The sequence below is a fragment of the Hemitrygon akajei genome, unplaced genomic scaffold (assembly GCF_048418815.1).
Source record: "Hemitrygon akajei unplaced genomic scaffold, sHemAka1.3 Scf000118, whole genome shotgun sequence".
Classification (NCBI taxonomy): domain Eukaryota; kingdom Metazoa; phylum Chordata; class Chondrichthyes; order Myliobatiformes; family Dasyatidae; genus Hemitrygon; species Hemitrygon akajei.
In genome coordinates, this window is record NW_027332004.1 from 1,051,010 (window position 1) to 1,072,118 (window position 21,109).

The 21,109-nt window shown below is 45.0% G+C and overlaps 2 protein-coding genes across 5 annotated transcripts in view; both read right to left on the reverse strand.

Moving 5' to 3' along the window:
* Positions 1-21,109, reverse strand: part of LOC140723535 (NACHT, LRR and PYD domains-containing protein 3-like) — a 488,497-nt gene that overhangs the window by 54,471 nt on the left and 412,917 nt on the right. The window lies entirely within an intron of this gene.
* LOC140723541 (uncharacterized) lies at positions 7,735-11,770 on the reverse strand. The gene has a single exon (XM_073038116.1). The coding sequence runs from the start codon at positions 11,517-11,519 to the stop codon at positions 9,894-9,896; it is 1,626 nt and encodes a 541-aa protein (XP_072894217.1). The 5' UTR covers positions 11,520-11,770; the 3' UTR covers positions 7,735-9,893.

The window sequence follows — 21,109 nt, forward strand, 5'->3', positions numbered from 1 at the left end:
GCCCGATCCGCATTTCCTCGATCCTTTCGGTCTCCACACATCTGCCAGCCTCTGTTTTATGTGAAGAAGATCACTGAGACTTCACCGCCCTCTGTGGTGGGGATGTACAGACATTCACCACCCTCGGAGTGGAGACATTTCCCCTCATCTCAGTCCCGGACAGTCCATCCCTGTTTCAAAGACTGGGATCCCTAGTTCAACCGGTAATAATGTTGTGCATTTCAATGAGTTCACCTCTCAGTCCTCGATTCTCTAAATGAAAGGCTTATCGCATTTGATCTTTCTTCATATGATGACAGACCACCCCAGGGATCAGTTAGGTGAAGCTTCATTGCACTCTCGATAACAAATACTCTCTAACCTCTTTGTTCATCCTCTGTGGAATTAATTTCCATCTTCTGCAGCCCCGTGTTGCCCCAACCACTCACCTCCCACCCTTGTCACTATTTCCACCTTCCCACCTCCCCCTCACCTGGATCCACCTCTCACTCCCCAGCTCTTGCCCCATCCCCACCCCTCACCTCTTTTCTCTGACTTTTCCATATAACCATATAACAATCACAGCACGGAAACAGGCCATTCCGGCCCTCCTAGTCCGTGCCGAACTCTTAATCTCTCCTAGTCCCACCTACCCGCACTCAGCCCATAACCCTCCACTCCTTTCCTGTCCATATACCTATCCAATTTTACCTTAAATGACACAACTGAACTGGCCTCTACTACTTCTACATGAAGCTCATTCCACACAGCTATCACTCTCTGAGTAAAGAAATACCCCCTCGTGTTTCCCTTAAACTTTTGCCCCCTAACTGTCAAATCATGTCCTCTCGTTTGAATCTCCCCTACTCTCAATGGAAACAGCCTGTTCACGTCAACTCTATCTATCCCTCTCAACATTTTAAATACCTCGATCAAATGAATAGAGATCTAACTTGTTCAACCTTTCTCTGTAACTTAAGTGCTGAAACCCAGGTAACATCCTAGTAAATCGTCTCTGCACTCTCTCTAATTTATTGATATCTTTCCTATAATTCGGTGACCAGAACTGTACACAATATTCCAAATTTGGCCTTACCAATGCCTTGTACAATTTTAACATTACATCCCAACTTCTATACTCAATGGTCTGATTTATAAAGGCCAGCGTTCCAAAAGCCTTCTTCACCACCCTATCCACATGAGACTCCACCTTCAGGGAACTATGCACTGTTATTCCTAGATCTCTCTGTTCCACTGCATTCCTCAATGCCCTACCATTTACCCTGTATGTTCTATTTGGACTAATCCTGCCAAAATGTAGAACCTCACACTTCTCAACATTAAACTCCATCTGCCAACGTTCAGCCCATTCTTTAACCGGCATAAATCTTCCTGCAAGCTTTGAAAACCCACCTCATTATCCACAACACCTCCTACCTTAGTATCATCAGCATACTTACTAATCCAATTTACCACCCCATCATCCAGATCATTTATGTATATTACAAACAACATTGGGCCCAAAACAGATCCCTGAGGCACCCCGCTAGTCACCGGCCTCCATCCCGATAAACAATTATCCACCACTACTCTCTGGCATCTCCCATCTAGCCACTGTTGAATCCATTTTATTACTCCAGCATTAATACCTAACGACTGAACCTTCTTAATTAACCTTCCATGTCGAACTTTGTCAAAGGCCTTGCTGAAGTCCATATAGACTACATCCACTGCCTTAACCTCGTCAACATTCCTCGTATCTACTTCAAAAAATTCAATAAGGATTGCCAAACATGACCTTCCACGCACAAATCCATGCTGGCTACTCCTAATCAGATCCTGTCTATCCAGATAATTATAAATACTATCTCTAAGAATACTTTCCATTAATTTACCCACCACTGATGTCAAACTGACAGGTCTATAATTGCCAGGCTTACTTCTAGAACCCCTTTTAAACAATAGAACCACATGAGCAATACGCCAATCCTCCAGCACAATCCCCGTTTCTAATGTCATCTGAAAGATCTCCGTCAGAGCTCCTGCTATCTCTACACAAACTTCCCTCAAGGTCCTGGGGATTATCCTGTCAGGACCCGGAGATTTATCCACTTTTAAATTTCTTAAAAGCGCCAGTACTTCCACCTCTTTAATTGTCATAGGTTCCATAACTTCCTTACTTGTTACCCACACCTTACACCATTCAATATCCTTCTCCTTAGTGAATACCGAAGAGAAGAAATCGTTCAAAATCTCTCCCATCTCCCTCGGCTCCTCACATAGCTGACCACCCTGATTCTCTAAGGGACCAATTTTATCCCTCACTATCCTCTTGCTTTTAATATAACTGTAGAAGCCTTTCGGATTTACTTCCACCTTATTTGCCAAACCAAACTCGTAACTTCTTTTAGCTTTTCTAATCTCTTCCTTAAGTTTCCTTTTACATTCTTTATATTCCTCGAGCAATTCCTTTACTCCATGCTGCCTATATCTATTGTAGACATCCCTCTTTTTTCGAACCAAGTTTCTAATATCCATTGAAAACCATGGCGCTTTCAAACATTTAACCTTTCCTTTCAACCGAACAGGAACATAAAGATTCTGTACCCTCATAATTTCACCCTTAAGTGACCTCCATTTCTCAATTACATCCTTCCCATAAAACAACTTGACCCAATCCACTCTCTGTAAGTCCCTGCGCATCTCCTCAAAGTTAGCCTTTCTCCAATCAAAAATCTCAACTGTCGGTCCAGTCCTGTCCTTCTCCATAATTATATTGAAGCTAATGCTATTGTGATCACTGGACCCGAAGTGCTCCCCAACACATACATCTGTCAGCTGACCTATCGCATTCCCTGACAGGAGATCTAACACTGCCCCATCTCTAGTCGGTACTTCTATGTATTGTTGCAAAAAACTATCCTGCACACATTTCACAAACTCTAAACCATCCAGCCCTTTTACAGAATGAGCTTCCCAATCTATGTGTGGAAAATTAAAATCTCCCACAATCACCACCTTGTGTTTACTACAAATATCTGCTATCTCCTTACACATTTGCTCTTCCAACTTACGCTCCCCATTAGGTGGCCTATAATACACTCCCATCAGTGTTACTACACCTTTCCCATTCCTCAATTCCACCCAAATAGCCTCCCTAGAGGAGCTCTCTAATCTATCCTACCAAAACACCGCAATAAGATTTTCTCGGACAAGCAATGCAACACCTCCTCCTCTGGCCTCTCATGTGATTTCCAATACGAATTTCACGTCCTCTCACCTGCTTATCATTTCTCTCTGGGTCCACTGCTCCAACCCTTTCTCCTATTCTCCACTCTCCTCTCCTATTAGACTCTATTTTCTTCTGATCTTGAGCTTTCCCACCTACCTGGCTTCAACTGTCACCTTCCCGCGAGACATTTCCTCGCCCGCCCCGATTTTATTCAGATATTTCTCCCATCCCATCTCAGTCCTGAAGGGGGGTTCAACTGGAAACTCTTTTCGATAGAGGCTGCCCGGCCTGCTGAGTTCCGCCAGCATTTTATTTGTGTTGCTCTGAATTTCCAGCATCTGCGGACTTCGTCGTGTTTGTGATTTCCCTCTCCGTTGTCCCTCTGGCCTCCGACCACTGGTGGCGCTGTGCAGACCTCTGTCCACCAGTGTGGCTACGGAGAACCTCCTGCTAAACGCAGGCGCGGCGTATCTCCTATTCGGGCAGCGGTGAGTAAGGGGCTGATCCCGGGGTTGTGTAAATCGGGGCCGACTGCAGAGGGAAAGGCCCGGGATCGATCTCGGCCGGACGGCTGGAAGCTCGGGGCTCTCCGGTCCCGCAGCTCCGGTTTTAGCTTTGGGCCCGAACCCTGTGGGATCGGTAAGTTGTGGTTCCCCGAGCCGGAAGGATGCTTGGAACGAAGGGGATCTGTCTGTTTGTGTGGATAGAGCTGATAGGTGGATGTATAGGTGTGGGGTGAGTGAGCGGATGAGGGATGTGGGAGCAGAGTGGTGATCGGACGTTCTGTAACCCGGGGAAGAGAGGTCCCGGGACAAAATATGTTGTTAACTGGGGAGAATCTGGGCAATTGGATGAGTCTGTTGGCGTGTCCTTCCAGGAAGCAGCAATTCTCTGTTCATATTAATTACTGTGCAATCTTGCTGTTAACATTGTGTTTGTTACAAAGCCCCAGAGTTTGGGAGCCCATGGGCTGCGACTGCAGATTGGGAGGGGGGGGGGGGGAAGGTCAGAGAAGGACACGGGGTTGCACAGATGGTTTGGATCTAGTGGGACATCCGGTGTTTGCAAAGGGAGAGAGAGTTTTAACCAGCGAAGCATGGTCAGAGGTGGAGGGGTACAGGAGCTGTCTGATAGATCGTTTTACAGTAATTGTATTTTTATATAATCTCACAGACGGTGACTGAGGAAGAGGCTTGTTGATGGAGGGTACCCGGAGGTGAGCAGGTCAGACACGGTATTAGGAGAGTGACAGTGATGTGATTTCCTGTGTCACGGGTACAGACAGTCGTCTCAAGTGAGGAGTTTGTGTGGAGATGCAGCTTCCCTGGAGGTGGAGGAAAGAGGACACACAAAAAGGTGGAACCAGCTGTGGGAAGACATGGTTTGTCAGGTCTGACGACGAGCTGAATGTACCATAACCTTCAGACTGAATCAGAAAATCATTCTGAGGGTATTTGAAATGTCAGAAGCAGGGGAGATGTGATCATATGTGCAGAGGGCAGGGGTTATGTCTACAGACCCTCAGTGAGATGGTTCCAGTTATAACGTGCAGGGATGAAAGCACAGTGTTTGGAGTCTGAATTTCCCCATGGGGATGAATAAAGTATCTATCTATCTATCTAGTTTTGCTGTAGCGTGGCAACATTAACGGAAGAAAACACAGGAACTTCACCAATTGCCAGTTGTTCAGCAGACGTGATCAATTGGTATATTTCCTTGACAGAAACAGATATTCCCAGTGGTGACAAAAGGGTTCAGTCTGGTTTATTTCAGGTTGGTGAGGGGTGTGGAGTTTTGAAATCAATGCCTTGCGGTGCCACCATCGTTAATTTAGCATGTCCGGAGTGGTGGATCACACAGCACGGAAACAGGCCTTTGGCCGGCCATACCTGTTCTGACCATCCACTCACTGTCTACACTTGTCCCATTTATCAGCACTTGGTTCATACCTGACTGTATCTCGGCAGTTTCAATGCTCATCCTCTTCATCAATGTTGTGAAGGGACCAGCCTCCACCACCGCCTCGGGCAGTGTGTTCCAGATTTCAGCTACCCTCTGAGTGAGAAATCTCTTCCTCAGATCCCTCTAAACCTCTTCATCCTCTGCTTAAATCTATGCCCTCTGATCGGAGACACCTCTGTCCTAGGATCGTGGCCTAGTTGGACATCAGTGAGGCCTTTGATAAGGTTCAGCATGGTAAGTTGCTGTGGAAAGTCAGATCACACGGGATCCAGGGAGAGCTGGCTCACTGGATGCACAGTTGTCTTGATGGTAGGAAGCAGAGAGTGATGGTGGGAGGCTGTTTATTGGACTCGAGGCCCGGGCCTAGTGAGGTTCCCCAGGGTTACACCCCATTGCTCTCATTACCCATTGATATTTAATTATATTTGCATTTGCACAGTTCGTTGAATTCTATGCTCCACTTGATCTTTCATTGATCCTGTTACTATTCTATAGATTTGCTAAGTGTTCCTGTAGGAAAAACTATCTCAGGGTTGCATGTGGTGACATATATGTACTCTGATAATAACATTTACTTTGAACATCAACCACTGCTACTTGTCATCTGGATCAGTAATTTGGTTAAGAATGTACAGGGTAAGGAAAGTAGGTTTGCAGCAAGTTCAAACAATTACTTTTTCTGAAAGATATTAAGTATAAACACTCCACTTTGTTTCCCTCTCCACACTCAACCACCCCCTCCCCCTTACTGTCTTCCCTCTCTGCCCCGTCCTCGCTCTCACCCTGACATTGGACATACGTTCAGGGTGAAAGTGAATTATTTCTGGGGAATCTGAAGGGGGATTCTTCACTCAGAGGTTGGTGAGAGTGTGGAATGAGCTGCCAGTGGAAGTGGAGAATTTGGGTTCGATTTAGACACTAAAGAGGAATTTGGGTGAGGACATGGATGGGAGGTGTATGGAGGCTCGGGTGCAGTTAGTTGGAACTAAGCAGTAACAACAAAAACAGATCAGCATGGACTAGAAGGGCCAAAAGGCCTGTTTCAGTGCTGCTGCTGCTCTCTGTGCCTCTAACAATATTCTCATTTGTAATTTCCACAATCAGTACTTTGCTACTTCTGACTGAACCCCGAAATTTACTCAAACAAGAACTGAAAGACTCTTGGCTGGCTACAAAAAGTGTTCATAAGCTGTGATACTTGCCAAAGGGGGTGTTACTCAGTACTGACCAAGCAGGGTGCCCAAACTTTTGTTTCTGGCCCTTTTCCTTTTTGGTTATTTTGAAATTGTAAAAGATGGAAATAAAAATGTAATCTTGCTTAAAATATTAAAGAAATGTGTCATCGTTAACTTTATGCCTTTTGTAATCAGGTCATCTTTTAATCACTTAGCTATTCACAGTAACAGAAATTTTGACCAGGGGTGCCTAAACTTTTGCATGCCACTGTATATATCCTGTGCCTTCCAGATTGCTTCCAAAAATTCCAGCCATTGCTGCTCTGTTTTCATCCCTGCCCATGTTTTTTTAGATCAATTTTGACCAATTTTTCTCTCAGGCCTCTCTAATTCTCTTTGTTCCACATCGACTTTAGCTTCTCCTTCACTAATGTCAGGGTGAATTTGAACATATTAAATTCACTTGCCCCTAAGTGTTCTTCGGACTTAAGTGACCTTATTAATTCCGGTTCATTACAACACCCAATCCAGAATAGCTGATCCCCAACTGGGCTCAACCACGAGCTGCTCTAAAAAAGCATGTTGTAGGCTTTCTAGGAAATTCCTCCTCTTGAGACCAACACCATCCTAATTTTCCGAATCACCTGCATGACAATCCCCATGACTGTCCTAACATTACACTTTTGGCAAGAGTTTTCTATCTCCCATTGTAATTTGTGGACCACATACTACTGTTTGAGAATCTCGAAACAATTCCCATCAGGGATTTTGTTTTACATTTGCTCTTCCTTAATTCTACCCACTGATATTCTACATCTTCCAACCCTGTGCCACCTCTTTCTCATGTTTTTATTTAATATTTTACCAACAGAGCTACACGACACTACAACCGGCTTGTTATTTCAAGAAAAATAAGTATCTGGGAAACAAGAGGACCTGCAGTTGCTAGAAATCTAGAGAGCTACACACAAAGTGCTGGAGGAGCTCAGCATGTCAGGCAGCATCTATGGATGGGAATCAACATTTCAGGCCAAGACCCTTCACCGGGACTCTTGATACCCACATACCTGGAATATCAACAAGCAAAGAAAATAGAAAATAGTGTGAAATAGGGAGAACCTTTGACAAAATTTAGTTTGAGGCTTAAGAAAACCTGCCAAACAGAGCTCAATAATTAACAAATACAACAAAGGCAATACTTTCATCAATACAGACATTGACTTTTTAAAAATAAAAAATCTTAGTCCCACTTCAATCAGTAAAATTTACAAAGATAAATAAGAACTTTAGAAAACTTCAGAAAACATTACTTACACTCAAACAGCACCTTAGACAGGAGGAAGAGGAATAACACGAATGAGAAAAAAATCACACAACAGTCAGATAAAACTTTTAAGTATATATTTTCTTCAAAAGTAAACAGGATTCAGCACTCCAAGTGTGTATATGCAATTGTGCTAAGAAGACCAGAAAACTTAAATGAGAGGCCAACTCAGAAAAATGAATAATCAATATGGAAGAAAACATTAACCAGTGGAATGAGTATGACCCTCCATGGGAGACATCCCAACGATCTGAGCAGACTAGATGGTGACAAGGAAGCATCGAGCACCTGACTGAGAGTTGGACACCTCTTCCCAGAAACAGAGGGATTCCTTGCAGAAATACAGGACAAGCTGGTTAACAAAAAAACTCACAAATACATACAATACAATCAAACAAGGCAATAAATGCAGAAAATGCCAAGAGAAACCAGACACAATCCAACACATTCCAGGATCCTGCAGCAGTTTAACTCAATCTGATTACTTATGCAGGTACAATCAAGTGGCAAATATCATTTACCAAAATCTTGCTTTAAAACACATACTCATGAATGACCTCCATCACCTCATTAAGGCACCATAATTTGAAGCCATATCCAGTTAGGGACAGAATCTCACAAGTTATATTATAATCAATACATTATAACAGACAGGTTAATCTAAAATAACTATCCGGATATAATATTACAGGATAAACAAGCAGGAACAACTGCTTCAATAGATATCACCATTCTCAACACACACGTGCCTCAACAAATGGGGAATCTCACAACAGGCATTGTCTGTGTAGGCAGTCAGACAACTGAATTATTTTCCGTCAAATGAGCTTCCAAATCTTGCTATTCTGTCATTCGTTGCCACGCCCCGCTGCTGATTCCCTTCTCCTCATCATACATTCTTATCCCGACCATTGTCCAGAGCCCCAAACTCTGCTCTGTGCGGACCTGCCTCTGGTTTCTGACCCTGCTTCGTTGAACATCCAACGGATGGTTTCCCATTCTGCTTTCAGTCTTTAGAGGACAGTGGTGTTTTCTAACAACCCTTTAGAAGCAGGGAAAATGGCCCAAAATATGGAAATGAGCCCTGATTAAGGAGGTTAACACCCAATGTCATTCTTCGTCAGCCCAGAGATTTGAGGGGTGAAGAACATCTTAGACAGAACTGCAATCCCTGCGACTTCTTCAGTCAGTAGAAAAATTAAGGGAAACCTCTTCACCCACAGCATGGTGACTGTTTGGGCAGCAGGAGATGAACAACAGGGGAGGATTTAAAAGGACTGTCAAGGAACAGAATCACTGGCAGGGTCCAGCCGGCCTGAGTACACTAGTTGTGTTGTAAACTCACAGAGTTCCAAAGACAGAGTTTAAAATAGAACTGATTTATTTGTCTCAGACCCAGAATATTAAACTCCAGTCCCATTAAGGGTAAATATGCAGCAGAAGAAACTCCTCCCATGCCCAGTGACCAGGGTGCAGAACTGGGTGTGGTGAGCAGCAGCAATAATTGCAGAGTTCAGCACCAACAGTCAGTCTTGAAGTAGAATTCAGCAATGGTGATGGAGAAATATCCAGCATGCAGCTTACTGAAACTTTCTCCCCAGTGTGAACCCGGCGGTGAGTCACAAGCATAACATGCTGTAAGATTTCACTGCTAACGTAATGGCCTCTATGCAATGTTTCACTGCTGAGGTAATTGTTTCTCTGTAGCAGCAATATTTAGGTTATGACTAGAGATAACAGGGTTTGGGAATGTGGGGCTATCCAATGGCAGAAATGTTGTTCTTTCCTGTGAGTCTGGAAGAGAGAATTTCACCACCATTTGCTGGGGAGAGATGAGAAGACGTGAATGGAGAGAGTGGGCCCTTTTTCTTTCTTTTTGTTTTCTTTACTAACCCTATAGTCAAAGTAAGAATTATAAATCTCAATTGTTTAATCACATATTGTGTACAGTTTGTTATTTCAGTGTACTGATTTGGAACGGGACACATCATGAAGCATCCACCCAAATGAGATTTCTTAAGTTAGCTGGGCTGGGGAGCTATCACTCCAAAAGTTCAGCTGCTAGCCGAAGTGAGAGTTGCATAAGGTTAGATGACTGAGTGAATCGCTTCCCACTGTCTGAGCAGGTGAACAGCCTCTCCCCAGTGTGAACTCAATGATGCACATTCAGTTGATTTGGTTGAGAGAATCTTATGCAAAACTCTGAGCAGGAGATCATCCTCTATCCAGTGTGAACTTGCTGGTGTCTCTCCAGTTGAGATGACGAAGTGAATCCCTTCCCACAGTCTGAACAGGTGATTCGCCTCTCCCTAGTGTGAACTGAACGGTGTGTTTGTAGGGTGGATGACCGAGTGAATCCCTTTCCACAGTCTGAGCAGGTGAACGGCCTCTCCCCAGTGTGATTTCGCTGATGTACTTTCAGTGTAGATGACCGAATGAATCCCTTCCCACACACTGAGCAGGTGAACGGCCTCTCCCCAGTGTGAACTCGCTGATGTACCTTCAGTTCGGATGACTCAGTGAATCCCTTCCCACAGACAGAGCAAGTGAATGGCCTCTCTCCAGTGTGAATTTGCTGATGTCTACTCAGTTTAGATGACCAAGTGAATCCCTTCCCACAGACTGAGCAGGTGAATGGCCATTTCCCTGTGTGGGCTGACTGGTGTCTCTGCAGGTGAGATGACCAATTGAATCCCTTCCCACAGACAGAGCAGGTAAATGGCCTCTCCCCGGTGTGAACTCGCTGATGTACCTTCAGTTGAACTGACTGAGTGAATCCCTTCCCACAGTCCGAGCAGGTGAATGGCCACTCCCCAGTATGAACTGACTGGTGACTCAGTAGCTGGGATGACAGTGTGAATCCCTTCCCACAGTCTGAGCAGGCAAACGGCCGCTCCCCAGTGTGAACTCGCTGATGTAACTTCAGTTCGGATGAGCGAGTGAATCCCTTCCCACAGTCTAAGCAGGTGAACGGCCGCTCCACAGTGTGAACTCGCTGGTGAGCCATTAGGTTGGATGAGCAAGTAAATCCCCTCCCACAGACTGAGCAAATGAACGGCCTTTCTCCAGTATGAACTCTCTGATGTATCTTCAGATTAGATGACATAGTGAATCCCTTCCCACAGTCTGAGCAGGTAAATGGCCTCTCTCCAGTGTGAAATCTCTGATGTGCTTTCAATTCAGAAGACCAGTTGAATCCCTTCCCACAGTATGAACAGGTGAACGGCCACTCCCCGGTGTGAACTCGCTGATGAACCTTCAGTTCGGATGAGCAAGTGAATTCCTTCCCACAGTCCGAGCAAATGAATGGCCTCTCCCCAGTGTGAGCTCGCTGGTGAATCTTTAGCTTTGCTGACTGAGTGAATCCCTTCCCACAGTCTGAGCAGATGAATGGCCTTTCTCTAGTGTGAACTCGCTGATGGACCTTCAGTTCGGATGAGCAAGTGAATCCTTTCCCACAGTCCGAGCAGGTGAATGGCCGCTCCCCAGTGTGAACTCGCTGGTGTGCCTTTAGTTGGGATGAGCAAGTAAATCCCCTCCCACAGTCTGAGCAGGTGAACGGCCTCTCTCCAGTATGAACTCTCTGATGTATCTTCAGATTAGATGACATAGTGAATCCCTTCCCACAGTCTGACCAGGTGAATGGCCTCTCTCCAGTGTGAAATCGCTGATGTACCTTCAGGTGAGATGACCAGCTGAATCCCTTCCCACAGTCTGAGCAGGTGAACGGCTTCTCCCCAGTGTGAACACGCTGATGTAATTTCAGTTTAGATGAGAATGTGAATCCTTTCCCACAGTCCGAGCAGGTGAACGGCCTCTCACCGGTGTGAACTCGCTGGTGAGCCATTAGGTCAGATGACCTAGTGAATGCTTCCCCAAAATTCAACAGATGACCAGCCTCTGCCCACTATGAACTGACTTGCGTGTCCACAAGTGGGAAGACTGACTGAATCCCTTCTCACCCACAAAACAGGTGAATGGCCTTTCCCAGTGTGAACTTGCTGATGTACCTTCAGTTGAGAAGGCCGAGTGATTCCATTTCCACTGTCTGAGCAGATGAATCGTTCCACCCTGTGCAAAATGATGGGTGCGCCAGTCGGTCAGATGATTCAGTGAATCCTTCCCCATAGTCTGAACAGGAAGGATGATCGAGTGAATCCCTTGCTCCACTTCTTAAATATCTGGACAGAGACAGCAAAACTGGTGTGTTGAGCTCCAGATTCCTGTACACAAATTCCTTGTCATTTTTGACCTGTAAAAAGATTTACAATATCTGTCAATGGGTGCAGGACAACATTTCAGATGAGTTCACATAAGTTGTCAAGGTGTGATCTGGCATCACACTGTTACAGTGAAGTTCAACCCAAGTTGGAGAGAGAAATCACCTTCTAACTGGGCACAGTGCTGGTATCTGGAATGACCATCAAACTCTCTGATGCTCTTCCTGTCTCTATAAGAATGGGGCATTTCTGCCATCTCCAACCTGTGACCTGGCTCAGTTTGACTCTCTCCATTGATATTATTCCCTGTTCCCACTGAGCTGCATGGGTTCATGACCACACAGTAACTGAAACACTCTCACACAAATAGCTGGCAGTGTAGTGCATGCACCCACCACTCTCTGGGTAAAAAACTTACCCCTGGCATCCCCTCGGTATCTATTTCCAAGCACCTTAAAACTATGTCCTCTCGTGTTAGACATTTCAGTCCTGCAAATAAAACCTCTGGCTATCCACATGATCAATGCCCCTCATCATCTTATACACCTAAAAAATGCACTAAACATAGACAAGGTAATTAAACATTGCATGAGGATTTGTTGGAAGTATACAGAATTATGAGGGTACAGATAGCGTAAAGGCAAGCAGCTTTTTCCACAGAGGTTGTGTGGGATGACAACCGAGGTCATGGGTAAGCGGGGAAGGTGAAAATTTAACGGGAACATGTGGAAAAGCTCTTTACTGAAATGGTCGTGAGAGTGTGGAATGAGATATCAGCACAAGGGGTTCATGTGGGCTCAGTTTCACCATTTGAAAGAAGTTTGGATGGGAGCCTGGATGGTAGGGGTATGGAGGGCGATGGTCCCAGTCAGGTAGTTGCAATAGATACCTTAAATGTTTTTTTTAGCATTGACTAGATGGGCCAAATAGCCTGTTTCCATACTGAACTCCTCCATGTTTCTGTGACAGAGAAGCTGGCCAAACTTGTTTGGAAAGGAAAAGGTAGGAGTGATCGATATCTGAGGTCTGAACAACATCTGACTGGTGTCAAGAAAACAAACTCTCCCTCATTGTCACAAAAACAAAGGAGCTGATTGTGTACTACAGGAGGAATGGAGACAGGCGAACCCCTATTGGCATCAATGGATCTGGGGTTGAGAGGGTGAACAGCTTTAAGATCCTCAGCATAAACATCACCAAGGATCTCAAATGCTCCGTACATACCGGCTGTGTTGTGAAAAGAGCACAGCAGCACCTCTTTCAGCTCAGATGGTTGAAGTTGCTTGTTGTGGGCCCCAAATCCTAAGAACTTTCTACAGCAAGACAATAGAGAGCATGCTGACTGGGTGCAGCACTGCCTGGTATGGGAACTGTACTTCCCTCAATCGCAGGACCCTGCAGAGAGTGGTGCAGACTGCCCAGTGCATCTGTAGATGTGAACTTCTCACTATTCAGGAGATGTACAGAGACAGATGTGTAAAGAGGGCCCAAAGGATATTGGGGACCCAATTCACCACAACCACAAACTGTCCCTACTGCCACCATCCAGGAAACGGTACCACAGCAAAAGGACCAACAGGCTCCAGGACATCATCTTCTACCAGGCCATCAGACTGATTAATTCATGCTGATATAATTGCATGTTGATGTTATATTGACTGTTCTATGTATAAACAATATATTATAAATTACTATAAATTACACATTGCACATTTAGATGGAGAGTAACGTAAAGACTTTTACTCCTCATGTGTATGAAGTATGTATGTAATAAAGTCAATTCAATTTGACTCAATTTACCCTCTCCACTATCCGTTCAGTCACTCTGGCTCCCATTCCCCCTACAACTTATTTTAACCACTTCACCCTCTCACCACACTAGCTCCAGCAAGCCTTAATACCAGGATATTAGTCCCCTCCTTGTTCCATTCCCATAACTAATGAATCCCCTAACACTTATTTGACTTTCCTCTGCCAGGTAATCCCCCCAACAGTGTCTAAAGTGGTCCACCTGCTGTTGTGTGGGATGTCCGCAAGAGTACTCTTCAATGGCCTTTTAACCTCATTCACCTGCCTGTCACCCAGTTTCCTGCGTCCTGCACCTTGGGTGTAACTCACCTCTCTTCATGTCACATCTATCACCCCCTCTGACTCCCAGCTGATCCAGAATTCAACAATTTCAAGTCCGAGCTCCTTCAAGTGCAGGGCTACAAGCTGCAGCTGGATGCACATCTTGTAGGTGAGGGCATCAGGGACACTGGAAGTCTCTGCACCTTCCCTCCAATACCCCCTCTAATTTCTAATGACCAGTGTGCACATAAATCATGTACTGTGCTTAATTTTACCCAGTGACAACATGTGCACAGTGATTTTTATATAGTGAGGTATTCATTTTAAGAGCTAGGAAATCACTGTCGATAAGAACTATGATCTCCTCTGGGTTTGATCGAGTTCATCTGCTTTCTCACACAAACTATGTAGCAGGACTGTAACAGGTAATGAAGGACTTTCTTACCAGAGCTTTTGCACATTGTGCATATGTGGTTTACTTGCTAAATTACGCTTTAAAAAGTCAGATTTCCAAATATCACTCCACTTCTTCCCACTTGTAAGTTCTACAGCAACTTTTGCATCGCCACAATACACACAGGTGACACCAGTTTCTAGATTAGACAAAAACATTTCCCCCGAACCCTCCTGATGAATTAAGGATATATTAAATAAAATCATTTTGAACCTATGTAACCTCTGGCTAAAAGAATAATTGGGACTGAATAGGAATATTTGAACCAATGTAAACACTGTCTTCAGTGGTTAGCTAAGACAGGCTCATTATCAGTTCTCTGTGGCTTGCAGAGTGACATACTGAGCGATGATAATATACACTGTACCCTCATTAGTTGATGACATTATACATTGTACCCTCTTTTGAGTAAAGGGAGGAGGACTCTCTGATAAGGACAGGAATAAACATGTGTTTGTAATTAAGTCAGGGCCTTGCAAAGGGAATAACTGATAAGGACTGGATAGTATATCCATCTGTAATTAAAACCTTCAGTCAGCAAACTCTCTTATTTAATTAAGTTTGGAGCCAACAGACTTAGTGGGCGTACCAGTTCAAATAACATCTTGCAATAGGAACGTATGGGGCTTACTATGTATAAATATATGGCTGTAACCTGACTAAATCAGTCCACTTGTCAGAAGGTGGCAGTGCTTACATGCCTTCCCTTTGACAACTGGGTCTCAAACTCCTGCTGGAAAATGAACTGTGGTGACGATAAGAAGTTGGTCTCCCGAGTTTTATTCAACTTCAACATTTGGAGTCACAAACACGATCCCAATATAGGGAGTGCTGAGCAGATGGGCTGAATGAAGATGTAAAGTGGAACAGTATATTATCAGCAAGTTGGAGGAATAATACATGTGACAAAGGGATAGAGGTCTGTACTGCAGAAGGAACGCCAAAGGTTGGGAGCCACTAAAAGCGGAGCGTGAATGGGTGGATGGGCACCAAAAAACGAGAGCAGGAAAAACAACGTAAGCAAACCAAGGCCGGCCCAGATAGCAGAGAAGGGCGGGAATATCAGTCTAAAGTTCGAACTGATAGGGACACAAGGGATCCCAAACCCATGTCTGTCATACCGACCCTGTTTGAGGACAGTGACCGTGATGAGGAGTGGGCACCCACCGTAACAATCCCCCACCTTACCAGGGGCCAAGTTCACCCAGTGCTCCCGAACCCCAATCCTCCCAGTACCCAGATACGGTGGCCACTCAGGTAAAACAGCGGCATTGGGAAGGGATGTCACTACATCCTGAGATCCAGAAAGGGAATACCGAGGATTATTCCAAGACAGGGAGGGAAGAATCCAATAAATCCCCAGAGTTAGTGACTCCACAAAGACAACTGCCCACCCAAATGCTGCCCAATCCACGAGCAGGAGGAGGGACAGCCCTCAGTGATTCCTGTGTATGCACCCTGGAAGCCTCAAGAAATGATAATGATCATGAATCAGGCCCCAGATGGAAAAGAAAAAGCAGCACAGTTTGCTCAGTGTGTCCACAGTACTACACAAATGTTTAATGCGACTCCACAAGATTTATTCGGTCTCTGCTGCATGATTCTCTCAGCTGATGAGGGGCGGAAATGGAAGGCAGATTTGAGAGACCAAACCTATCATGAGTTACAGGCGGGAAACCATAATGGGAATGAACAGACTGACCAGATTATTCAAGCCTTGGAAAGGGCTCTCCAGTAACCTGTAAACATCACTAAAGTACTTGAATGCAAACCTAAGCCTGGGGAATCAAGACCAGACTATTGGGAGGGATTTGTGGCCTGCTATGGCACTTTCGCAGGAGACCAAGCCTTTTAATAATGGGAATCTGTCCCCGAGTTTAATGCCCTACTGCTCCAATGCTTACCAACTAAGCCAACATGATTAAAACAGATAATATGGATTGGCCTGACAATGACCGAAATCGAATGTGATGAGCTTTGACATATTATTAGAACCTGATTTTCGATTCCTGATCAACCCCGAAAGGAACTAATATTTAAAGTGAACATGTTCAGCAAGAAGAAGGATGCAAACGGGCTATATCTGGGGATCAGAAATGGGAACAAAAACCTACCAAGGGACAGGTGGGGACAACAACCCATTTAGAAATTGACAAGCAAAGATGCTTCCAACCATGAGTACCATCCCTCAGGAAGAGCCCAATGTAATACTGACAGTTGCTGGAATTTCAATTCCGTTTATGACTGATGTGGGGGCAATCACAACCACTCTTGATCAGGAAATAGTATCGGAAAAGGGATTCCAGCTATCAGACGCTACAATCACTTTGTCTGGTTTCGAAGGCACGGAATATACGTATTCACGTACCCAGCCACTGCAGGTGGAATTCCAGGGGAAGCAGTGTGAGGTTTCATTTACTGTCACCACCAGACGGGGGTGTAATCTCATAGGGAGAGACTTGCTCTGTCCGTTGGAAGTCGAGATTCTATGCACGGACAAGGATATCACACTGGAACTGCGAACAACTGATAGCTTCCTCAGTTTCTGACCACCCAGGGGTGGGCACTTTATCTGGACTCCAGTACATTTAAACCCCTTCTGCCAGCAGCCGACTCTCATGTGACTCTGTGTTATGACCCTACGTGGTGCTGAACTGAGGAAAGCTAATATTATGCACCCCTCGAGGGACAGAAATTCCCAGTCACGGTGATTGGAGAGGTTAAAGGAGGAGACGGCATTGCATTACTGGCTGAAGTTCCAGATTTCTTTTGGCGACAGACAGTACTGGTGTTTCCCAATAGGGTTATGGTCAGGGTTTGCACTGGGTTCAAGTCAAAGAGCCTAGGGCTCCTTGCCCACAACCTGACAAAACAGGCCTCCAGCACCGAGGGAGACTGGCAAGCGGGCCAACTCCGATACTGGAAGGAGTCTGAGGTGAAGACGGGACATCTGGTAAGACATCCTTTTAATAGTGACTGAACCCAAGATGTTGTACCCCATCTCTGGGCAATTTCAGTCCATGAAGTCAGCACTCCTCTCTGGATCACAGTGAAAGAAGGACAGACTCTCCCATCCATTCTGCAATACACCCTCTAGCCCGTCCAGATCACTGTGAAAGAAGGACAGACTCTCCCATCCATTCTGCAATACCCCCTCTAGCCCGTCCAGATCACTGTGAAAGAAGGACAGACTCTCCCATCCATTCTGCAATACCCCCTCTAGCCTGTCCGGATCACTGTGAAAGAAGGACAGACTCTCCCATCCATTCTGCAATACCCCCTCTAGCCTGTCCAGATCACTGTGAAAGAAGGACAGACTCTCCCATCCATTCTGCAATACCCACTCTAGCCCATCCGGATCACTGTGAAAGAAGGACAGACTCTCCCATCCATTCTGCAATATCCCCTCTAGCCCGTCCAGATCACTGTGAAAGAAGGACAGACTCTCCCATCCATTCTGCAATACCCCCTCTAGCCTGTCCGGATCACTGTGAAAGAAGGACAGACTCTCCCATCCATTCTGCAATACCCCCTCTAGCCTGTCCAGATCACTGTGAAAGAAGGACAGACTCTCCCATCCATTCTGCAATACCCCCTCTAGCCTGAGGCAACTTTTTATGAGGATGGAAGCTCTTTTGTGGATCCAGCAAGGAAACAATGCGATAGTGACGGACAGAAATTGAACAGGCCTCTTTTGAAGCAGCTGTCTCCACCCCGAAGGCTGAGCTGTTTGCTCTGACTCGTGCCTGTATCCCAGCAACAGACAGAAGTGGGAACGTTTACACAGACTCCCGTTATGCGTTTGGAATTGTACATGACTCCGGGGCTCTCTGGAAACGTGGGGATTCCTGACTTCCTCTGGCCACCCCATTAGTAATGCCAACTTTGTAAACAACTTACTCACCGCTCTACAGCTACCTCGAGTTTTGTTCTTCTCAGGGGGACGCCTCTGAGGAGGAGTGAAAACTGTGGTCCCCGATGGGGTGCCAGAAAGACACCGACCTGGGTTTTTGGATCACCCCAGTGGGACAGGTTTGTGTTCCTACACAGTTTTTACCAATATTGGCCGATTATATACATAATTGTACACACCTGGGAAAGGAGGGAATGGTTGATAACCTGTACCCTGCACATCGGGTATGACTCCCTTGACAGGTGGATCTTTTTCGTGTCTACAAGTTGATTTTATTGAATTGCCTAGAGTACATTGCTATAGATACTGCTTAGCTATTATAGATGTGTTTAGTAGATGGATTGAAGCTATTCCAACTACCATTAATACTGCTGTGACTGTTGTGAAGGTATTATTACAGGAAATAATTCCCAGGTACGGCCTGCCAGAGATGCTGAGTTCAACAATGGCCCACACTTTATGGTGAAAGTAAATGAAGGAGTATGTAACAAACTAGCTATCCAGCAACAATTCCACTGTGTACACCACCCACGGGCCGCTGGCAGAGTGGAAAGAGCCAATGGCACTCTGAAGAGTAAATTGGCCAGACTAACAGCGGAGACTGGACCCACTTGGTTGAAGGTCCGACCATTAGCCCGATTCCACATGAGGGTTACCCCACAGGGGAAAACAGGGTTGTCACCAGCTGAAATCATTTCTGGATGGCCCACGAGGACACACTGGGAACAAAGTCTCAGGATTAAAGGCAAAGTGAATAAGAATAAGGAACCTTGGTTCTCGATGGATATTGGAACTCTGATAAAGAAGAGAGAGATGTATGACATGTATAAGAAACAGGGAGCAAAGAAGGCACTTGAGTATAAAAAGTGCAAACAAATACTTAAGGAAGAAATCAGGAGGGCTGAAAAAAGAAATGAGGTAGTGTTGGCAGTCAAGGTGAAGGATAGTAAGAGCTTCCACAGATATATTAATAGCAAAAGGATAGTTAAGGGATAAAATTGGTCCTCTTGAAGATCAGAGCAGTTGGCTATGTATGGAACCAAAAGAAATTGGGGAGACGTTAAATGGTTTTCTTGCGTCAGAATTTACTAAGGAAACTGGCATAGAGTCAATGGAAATGAGGCAAACAAGTATTGAGGTCATGGAACCTATACAGATAGAAGAGGAGGAGGTGCTTGCTACCTTGAGGCGAGTAGATAAATCTCCAGGACCTGACAGGGTATTCCCTCGGACCTTGAAGGAGACTAGTGCTGAAATTGCAGGGGCCCTGGCAGATATATTTAAATGTTGTTATCTATGGGTGAGGTGCCAGAGGATTGGAGGATAGCTCATGTTGTTCCATTGTTTAAAGCAGGCTCTAAAAGTAATCCAGGAAATTATAGGCTGGTAAGTTTGATGTCGGTCATGGGTAAGTTATTGGAAGGAGTACTAAAAGATAGGATTGACAATTGTTTCAACAGACAGGGACTTATTAGGGAGACTCAACATGGCTTTGTGCCATGTTTAACAAATATATTAGAGAGTTTCGAGGAGGTTACAAGGAAAGTTGATGAAGGCAAGGCAGTAGATGTAGTGGACTTCAGTAAGGCCTTTGACAAGGTCCCGCATGGGAGGTTAGTTAGGAAGATTCAGTCACTAGGCATACATGGTAAGGTAGTAAATTTGATTGGGAATTGAGAATGGGAGAAGTCAGAGAGTGGTAGTGGACGATTGCTTCTCTGAGTGGAGGACTGGGACTAGTGGTGTGCCAGAGGGATCAGTGCTGGGTCCATTGTTATTTGTCATCTATATCAATGATCTGGATGATAATTTGGTAAATTGGATCTGCAAATTTGTTGATGATACAAAGATTGGAGGTGTAGTGGACAGTGAGGAAGGTTTTCAAAGCTTGCAGAGGGTTCTGGACCAGCTGGAAAAATGGGCTGAAAAATGGCAGATGTAGTTTAATACAGACAAGTGTGAGGTGTTGCACTTCGGAAGGAAAAACCAAGGTAGAACATACAAGGTAAATGGCAGGGCACTGAGGAGTGCACTAGAACAGAGGGATCTAGGAATACTGATAGAAAATTCCCAAAAAGTGGCATCACAGGTAGATAGGGTAGTAAAGAGAGCTTTTGGTTCATTGGCCTTTATAAATCAAACTATTGATTATAAGAGTTGGAATGTTATGGTGAGGTTGTATAAGGTATTAGTGAGGCAAAATTTGGAGTATTGTGTGCAGTTTTGGTCACCAAATTACAGGAAGGATATTAATAAGGTTGAAAGAGTGCAGAGAAGGTTTACAAGGATGTTGCCGGGACTTAAGAAACTGAGTTACAGAGAAAGGTGGAATAGGTTAGAACTTCATTCTTAGGAGTGTAGAAGAATGAGGGGAGACTTGATAGAGGTATATAAAATTATGATGGGTATAGACAGAGTGAATGCAAGCAGGCTTTTTCCACTGAGGCTAGGGGAGAGAAGAAAAAACCCAGAGGACATGGGTTAAGGGTGAAGGACAAAAAGTTTAAAGGGAATATTGGGGGGGGGGGGCTTCTTCACAACTGGGTCTGGCTGGTACTGGCATAACTGGTTCTTCTGGGCACATTCAGTCTCACTCCCAACTATTTCCTACCTTCCTTTGTACAGGTATGTAATGTCTAAAGGACCAGTGTTTGAGTAAATGAGACTCACCAAACTTTCTCCTGACTGACTCACTGGAATCTCCGAGTCAGATGAGTTCTCTCCAGTTGATGCTCTCAATCTTCGGGCTGGTTCACTTGTTGCTGTTCCCTCGTCTTCAG

What these genes read in the sequence shown, in the direction of transcription:
- LOC140723541 (XM_073038116.1), bottom strand. Translation starts at nt 11,519, where the DNA reads ATGGCTCACCAGCGAGTTCACACCGGTGAGAGGCCGTTCACCTGCTCG.